Here is a 7,959-nt window from a genome sequence, read left to right as displayed (position 1 = left end):
CCCACGGAGGAGTTAGTTCCCTACAGAAACACCATTCATCTCCCCATCTGTCCCCCCCACGGAGGAGTTAGTTCCCTACCAGAATCACCATTCATCTCCCCATAGGGTCTCTGTCCCCCCACGGAGGAGTTAGTTCCCTACAGAAACACCATTCATCTCCCCCATAGGGTCTCTGTCCCCCCACCACGGAGGAGTTAGTTCCCTACAGAAACACCATTCTTCTCACCCCATAGGGTCTCCTGTCCCCCCCCACGGAGGAGTTAGTTCCCTACAGAATCACCATTCTTCTCCCCCATAGGGTCTCTGTCCCCCCCCCACGGAGGAGTTAGTTCCCTACAGAATCACCATTCTTCTCCCCCATAGGGCCTCTGTCCCCCCCACGGAGGAGTTAGTTCCCTACAGAAACACCATTCATCTCCCCCCATAGGGTCTCTGCCCCCCCCCCCCCCCCCACGGAGGAGTTAGTTCCCTACAGAAACACCATTCATCTCCCCCCATAGGGTCTCTGCCCCCCCACGGAGGAGATAGTTCCCTACAGAAACACTGTTTATTAGGACATGGGGGGGGGGCAGCAAGCAACAGGGGGGGGGTGGCAGCGTAGCAACAACAGAACTTCCCACAGTCTTAATGTAACCCCGCCCCCTGTCCTCAGGCCAGTGTCTGATTGGCTGACAGCCTCGTGGCGTGTTCCATCCATCCGAGGGGGGGGTTTAACAGACTGACGATCCAACGCCCTCACTCACTCACTCACACACTCTCTCTCTCTCTCTCTCTCTCTCTCTCTCTCTCTCTCTGAGCCCATCCAGTCCGGTGTTCAGTGACGCCGCATCTTGACCTTCCGTGACACGTCGCCGTCTTGGCTCCGCCTCCAGTAGTTCTCGGAGCTGTTGCTACGGCGATGAAGGCGGGACGAAGAGGAGGAGTGACGATTCTCCTCCTTATCCATCTCCAGAACCCTCGGTCTGACAGAGAGAGAAGAAGAGTTAGGGGGGGAGGGGCTCTAGTCCTGTATCTCAGGTAGGAGGAGTTAGGGGAGGGGCTCTGGTCCTGTATCTCAGGTAGGAGGAGTTAGGGGAGGGGCTCTAGTCCTGTATCTCAGGTAGGAGGAGTTAGGGGAGGGGCTCTGGTCCTGTATCTCAGGTAGGAGGAGTTAGGGGGAGGGGCTCTGGTCCTGTATCTCAGGTAGGAGGAGTTAGGGAGGGGCTCTGGTCCTGTATCTCAGGTAGGAGGAGTTAGGGGAGGGGCTCTGGTCCTGTATCTCAGGTAGGAGGAGTTAGGGGAGGGGCTCTGGTCCTGTATCTCAGGTAGGAGGAGTTAGGTGAGGGGCTCTGGTCCTGTATCTCAGGTAGGAGGAGTTAGGGAGGGGCTCTAGTCCTGTATCTCAGGTAGGAGGAGTTAGGGAGGGACTCTGGTCCTGTGTGTGAGTACCTGTGTGCAGCGTCTGGGTCAGCTCTGCGGTGAGAGCGTTTGGCCTTCAGAGGGGCGTGTCTCTCAGGGGGGGAGGGGTTAGGGGAGGGGCTCTGGTCTACACGGGGAGCATCTGGTCTCGTCCTGCACACACACCCATACCACACCATAGAGACACACACACACACACACACACACACACACACACACACACACACACACACACACACACAGAGAGAGAGAGAGTTAGTGTAATAGCCTGACGCCACAGTCAACCTGCTAACTCTTGGTTGTCATGGTGACAGACATACTTCCTGAGGATGATGACGGCTCGTCTCTCCTTGATGTCCTGGGGGCGGATACAGTGGGTGATGTCATCAGCCGCGTAGCCACTGAGAGGAGAGAGAGAACACTATGACATCACACCTCTCCCTATCTCTCTCTCCCCATCTCTCTCTCCCCATCTCTCTCTCCCCATCTCTCTCTCACACTCTCTCTCTCACACTCTCTCACTCTCTCACTCTCACTCTCACTCTCTCACTCTCTCTCTCTCACACACTCTCTCTCTCACACTCTCACACTCTCTCTGTCTCTCTCACTCTCTCTCTCTCTCCACCTCCCCTCGCCTACCTGAGGACAGTAACACTTCCTCTCCTGACAGGGAGCTCCAGGACGGGCTCGGACACTCTGATTGGTTTAAACTGGAAGCGGCAGCCGAAGCAGAGGGCCGAGTCCGAGAAGAAGGACACGGATACGATTGGCCGGGCGAAGATGTGGAGCGGGTCGACATGTGACACGATGCAGCCGCCTGGTTGGTAGTCGTTGATCACCGCCGAGTTCACAAAACCTACAGGACAACAACAACAACATCAACAACAGGAAGTGGGCTGGAGACAGGAAGTGGGAGCGGGTCGACATGTGACACGATGCAGCCACCTGGTTGGTAGTCGGATCACCGCCGAGTTCACAAAACCTACAGGACAACAACAACAACAACAGGAAGTGGGCTGGAGACAGGAAGTGGGCTGGAGACAGGAAGTGGGCTGGAGACAGGAAGTGGGCTGGAGCACGTTAAGGTCGAATCTGAGACAGGAAGTGGGCTGGAGCACGTTAAGGTAAAATCTGAGACAGGAAGTGGGCCGGAGCACAGTTAAGGTCAAATCTGAGACAGGAAGTGGGCTGGGGTAACGAGCAGGATGTTAGAGGTTAAAAGTTATTACCTTCAGGTACGACCCCGCTGGCGACCAGTTTAGTGATGACGAGGTCGTGAACCCAGGTCGGGATGTCGTCCACCTCTCCTTTAGGGTACAATCTCTCCTGACCAGGTCCTCTCTTCTCTAGCTGGGCCCCGTATGTATAGCCCTGGAAGACGAGACAAGGTGAGAGAGAGAGGAAGAGAGGGGTTTAGAGACAGAGAGAGGGAGGAAGAGAGGGGTTTAGACAGAGAGAGGAAGTTAGAGACAGAGAGAGGGAGGAAGAGAGGGGTTTAGAGACAGAGAGAGGGAGGAAGAGAGGGGTTTAGAGACAGAGAGAGGGAGGAAGAGAGGGGTTTAGACAGAGAGAGGAAGTTAGAGACAGAGAGAGGGAGGAAGAGAGGGGTTTAGAGACAGAGAGAGGGAGGAAGAGAGGGGTTTAGACAGAGAGAGGAAGTTAGAGACAGAGAGAGGGAGGAAGAGAGGGGTTTAGAGACAGAGAGAGGGAGGAAGAGAGGGGTTTAGAGACAGAGAGAGGGAGGAAGAGGGGTTTAGAGAGAGAGAGAGGGAGAGAGGGGTTTAGACAGAGAGAGGAAGTTAGAGACAGAGAGAGGGAGGAAGAGAGGGGTTTAGAGACAGAGAGAGGGAGGAAGAGGGGTTTAGAGACAGAAAGAAGGAGGAAGAGAGGGGTTTAGAGAGAGAGAGGGAGGAAGAGAGGGGTTTAGACAGAGAGGGAGGGAGAGAGGGGTTTAGACAGAGAGAGGAAGTTAGAGACAGAAAGAGGGACGAAGACAGGGGTTTAGAGACAGAGAGAGGGAGGAAGAGAGGGGTTTAGGGGAGGAAGTTAGAGACAGAGAGAGGGAGGAAGAGAGGGGTTTAGACAGAGAGAGGGAGGAAGAGGGGTTTAGAGAGAGAGAGAGGGAGAGAGGGGTTTAGACAGAGAGAGGAAGTTAGAGACAGAGAGAGGGAGGAAGAGAGGGGTTTAGAGACAGAGAGAGGGAGGAAGAGAGGGGTTTAGACAGAGAGAGGAAGTTAGAGACAGAGAGAGGGAGGAAGAGAGGGGTTTAGAGACAGAGAGAGGGAGGAAGAGAGGGGTTTAGAGACAGAGAGAGGGAGGAAGAGGGGGTTTAGAGAGAGAGAGAGGAGAGAGGGGTTTAGACAGAGAGAGGAAGTTAGAGACAGAGAGAGGGAGGAAGAGAGGGGTTTAGAGACAGAGAGAGGGAGGAAGAGGGGTTTAGAGACAGAGAGAGGGAGGAAGAGGGGTTTAGAGAGAGAGAGGGAGGAAGAGAGGGGTTTAGAGAGAGAGAGGGAGAGAGGGGTTTAGACAGAGAGAGGAAGTTAGAGACAGAAAGAAGGAGGAAGAGAGGGGTTTAGAGAGAGAGAGGGAGGAAGAGAGGGGTTTAGACAGAGAGGGAGGGAGAGAGGGGTTTAGACAGAGAGAGGAAGTTAGAGACAGAAAGAGGGACGAAGACAGGGGTTTAGAGACAGAGAGAGGGAGGAAGAGAGGGGTTTAGAGACAGAGAGAGGGGAGGAAAAGAGGGGTTTAGAGACAGAGCAAAAGAGAGGTGAGGAGAGGAAGATGGGGGGGTAGAGACAGAGAGGAAGATGGGGGGTAGAGACAGAGAGGAAGATGGGGGTAGAGACAGAGAGGAAGATGGGGGTAGAGACAGAGAGGAAGATGGGGGTAGAGACAGAGAGAGGAAGATGGGGGGGGTAGAGACCGAGAGAGGAACAACAGGTGCAGTGACCTCACCTCTCCAAAGACAGAGAGAGGTGAGGAGAGGAAGATGGGGGTAGAGACAGAGAGAGGAAGATGGGGGGGTAGAGACCGAGAGAGGAACAACAGGTGGCGTGACCTCACCTCTCCAAAGACAGAGAGAGGTGAGGAGAGGAAGATGGGGGGGGGGTAGAGACCGAGAGGAAGATGGGGGGGGTAGAGACAGAGAGAGGAAGATGGGGGGGTAGAGACCGAGAGAGAACAACAGGTGTGACCTCACCTCTCCAAAGACAGAGAGAGGTGAGAGAGGAAGATGGGGGGGGGGTAGAGACCGAGAGAGGAACAACAGGTTGGTGACCTCACCTCTCCAAAGACAGAGAGAGGTGAGGAGAGGAAGATGGGGGGGGTAGAGACCGAGAGAGGAACAACAGGTGGGGTGACCTCACCTCTCCAAAGACAGAGAGAGGTGAGGAGAGGAAGATGGGGGGTAGAGACCGAGAGAGGAACAACAGGTGAGACCTCACCTCTCCAAAGAAATATTTGTTCCGTAGCGGTGACGGTGTGTTCCCGGTAAAGCCCCGCTCTCCGTTAGCAACCACCTCATTTATCTTGCCCTCGATGACATCACAGTCCTCTTTTAGAGAAGACCTGGACCTGAACAATGCCACTTGGACACGCCGCCTCCTGGAGGGAGATGGAGGGGGAGAGAGATGGAGAGAGAGATGGAGGGAGAGAGAGAGAGATGGAGGGAGAGAGATGGAGGGGGAGAGAGGATGGAGGGAGAGATGGAGAGAGAGATGGAGAGGAGAGATGGAGGGAGATGGAGAGAGATGGAGAGAGATGGAGATGAGAGAGAGAGATTGAGAGATGGAGAGAGAGAGATGGAGAGAGAGATGGAGGGAGAGAGAGATGGATGGAGGGAGAGAGAGGGAGGGAGAGAGGGTGGAGGGAGAGAGAGGGAGATTGAGAGAGAGAGATGGAGGGAGAGATGGAGGGAGATAGATGGAGATGGAGAGAGATGGAGAGAGAGAGAGATGGAGGATGGAGGGAGAGAGATGGAGGGAGAGAGAGGAGATGGAGGGATGGAGAGAGAGATGGAGGGAGAGAGAGGATGGAGGGAGAGAAAGAGATGTGGAGGGAGAGAGAGATGGAGGGAGAGATGGATGGAGGGAGAGGTGGAGAGAGAGATGGAGAGAGAGAGATGGAGGGAGAGAGATGGAGGGAGAGAGAGATGGAGAGGAGAGGAGAGATGGAGGGAGAGAGATGGAGAGAGAGAGAGAGAGATGGAGGGAGAGAGAGAGGTGGAGGGAGAGAGAGGTGGAGGGAGAGAGATGGAGGAGAGATGGATGGAGAGAGGTGGAGAGATGGAGGATGGAGGAGAGAGAGAGATGGAGGGAGAGAGATGAGAGATGGAGAGAGAGAGGATGGAGAGAGAGATGGAGAGATGAGAGAGAGATGGAGGGAGAGAGAGAGAGGAGAGAGGGAGAGATGGAGGGAGAGAGAGATGGAGGGAGAGAAAGATGGAGGGAGAGAGAGATGGAGGGAGAGAGAGATGGAAGATGGAGGGAGATGGAAGGAGAGAGATGGAGGGAGAGAGAGAGAGAGATGGAGGGAGAGAGAGAGATGGAGAGAGAGAGATGGAGGGAGAGAGAGATGGAGGGAGAGAGAGATGGAGGGAGAGAGAGATGGAGGGAGAGAGATGGATGGATGGGAGAGAAAGAGATGGAGGAGAGAGAGATGGAGAGATGGAGGGAGAGATGGATGGAGGGAGAGGTGGAGGAGAGAGAGAGATGGAGGGAGAGAGATGGAGGGAGAGAGATGGAGGAGAGAGAGATGGAGGGAGAGAGAGAGAGAGATGGAGGGAGAGAGAGAGGTGGAGGGAGAGAGAGGAGGGAGAGAGATGGGGGAAAGACAGAAATATTGATTCATACTTTGAATTGGATTCATCTCAGAGAAGTTCAGTGTCAACAGCAGGTCCAGGGTCATCATACCTGCTCACGGGACTCCACAGGCTCGACCTCATCCTCGGAGGAATCTCGGTGCTTCCGCTTCCGGCCGTTCCCGTTACTACTACCTCCGTCGGTAACTTTAACTTTCCTATTTTTGTAACTGTCGTCCTTATCGGTAACTCTGTTTTTGTAATTGTCCCGGTGAGGAGTCATGGACGTCAGCTTTTCCCGCAGGTCGGAGAAACCACTGGCTGACATGTTTTATGTTATATATAATGAACAATATAAAATGTAGGAGTTGGTTATATTATAGTTATTTCACTTCCATAATTGTCCGTCTGTAAACGCGGGGACCGGGAGGCTCCCGGTGACCGTCCTCACCGTAGTTATGTTGTGATGTGGCTAACAACTTAGCTCACTTAAAACGGGTTGTTTTTCCCCAACCCAAAAAAGTCGACGATTCAAGTAGTAAATGTATACTAATTTTAAGAGTTAAATGATACGGAATGAATATGCGTCTATTAGTTTAGTCGTTGCGTTATTCCTGTCCTGTTATTTGACTATTTTCATGTGAATACAGGCTAGATAGTTAGCATGGCTAACTGGTTAGCAACCGTCGGAAGTACTAAAACGGTATTTCAAGTGACGAGGCAAAAAAATAAATAAATAATTATTATGTTCTTACGGTCTTGTCTTGTCCATATGATTTTTAACGGAAGGCTTTTTTTTATTTTATTTTTTTAAATCGTTATTATATATAAGTAAAACTCGTTTTAAAAAAAACAAAACAACACCTCTAGTTATGAGCACCACGCATTTCTCATTCCTCTGAACCAACTACCGACTCGGGGACTTTCTTCTTGGCGGATCGCGTCCAAACTGTTAGGTGTGTTTTTTATACAGCGCCACCTACCGGACTGGAGTGAGAGGGCAGTTCACCGACGTGGTCGGTCTTTTTTTAATTTTTAATTTTTTTATTTTACCTTTTATTTAACCAGAACAAGTTGTCATTTAACAACTGACCAAGATAAAGCAAAGCAGTTCGACACATATATAACAACATGGAGTATAAAACAAAACATACAGTCAATAATACAGTAGAAAAATAAGTCTATATATAGGATGTGAGCAAGTGAGGCGAGATGAGGGAGGTGAAGAGGCAAAAAAAGATCTACATTCACCTTCTCTTCATTAGTCTTGTTCCTCTGGGAAATAAATTAAATAGAGCCCCTTGACATCACCGTCCCACACTCATGTTTTAAAAAGCCACTTACCCCATTCCCACACACTTTGACCCCCTGTCTGCTCGTTTCACCATGCCAACGGTCTGATAGGACCCCCCCCCCCTCAACACACTAACTCTTCTGAAGTCAACATGTCATATACCCCATTCCCACACACTTTGACCCCTGTCTGCTCGTTTCACCATGCCAACGGTCTGATAGGACCCCCCTGTCCTCAATGCCAACATAGACCCTCAACACACTAACTCTTCTGAAGTCAACATGTCATATACCCCATTCCCACACACTTTGACCCTGTCTGCTCGTTTCACCATGCCAACGGTCTGATAGGACCCCCCCCTCAACACACTAACTCTTCTGAAGTCAACATTTCATATACCCCATTCCCACACACTTTGACCCCCTGTCTGCTCGTTTCACCATGCCAACGGTCTGATAGGACCCCCCCT

At 52.1% G+C, this 7,959-nt stretch overlaps 1 protein-coding gene across 1 annotated transcript; it reads right to left on the bottom strand.

The window, feature by feature from the left end:
• Positions 1-580: 580 nt before the first annotated feature.
• Positions 581-7,133, bottom strand: LOC135566741 (RNA demethylase ALKBH5-like). The gene is made up of 7 exons (XM_065014366.1): positions 6,309-7,133; positions 4,842-4,949; positions 2,628-2,769; positions 2,038-2,254; positions 1,719-1,799; positions 1,429-1,551; positions 581-962 (listed from the first exon to the last, which is right to left on the bottom strand). The coding sequence occupies exons 1-7, from the start codon at positions 6,522-6,524 to the stop codon at positions 815-817; spliced, it is 1,035 nt and encodes a 344-aa protein (XP_064870438.1). The 5' UTR covers positions 6,525-7,133; the 3' UTR covers positions 581-814.
• Positions 7,134-7,959: the final 826 nt, after the last annotated feature.

Source organism: Oncorhynchus nerka, unplaced genomic scaffold (assembly GCF_034236695.1).
Source record: "Oncorhynchus nerka isolate Pitt River unplaced genomic scaffold, Oner_Uvic_2.0 unplaced_scaffold_3506, whole genome shotgun sequence".
NCBI lineage: Eukaryota > Metazoa > Chordata > Actinopteri > Salmoniformes > Salmonidae > Oncorhynchus > Oncorhynchus nerka.
This window is presented reverse-complemented; position numbering and strand designations above follow the sequence as displayed.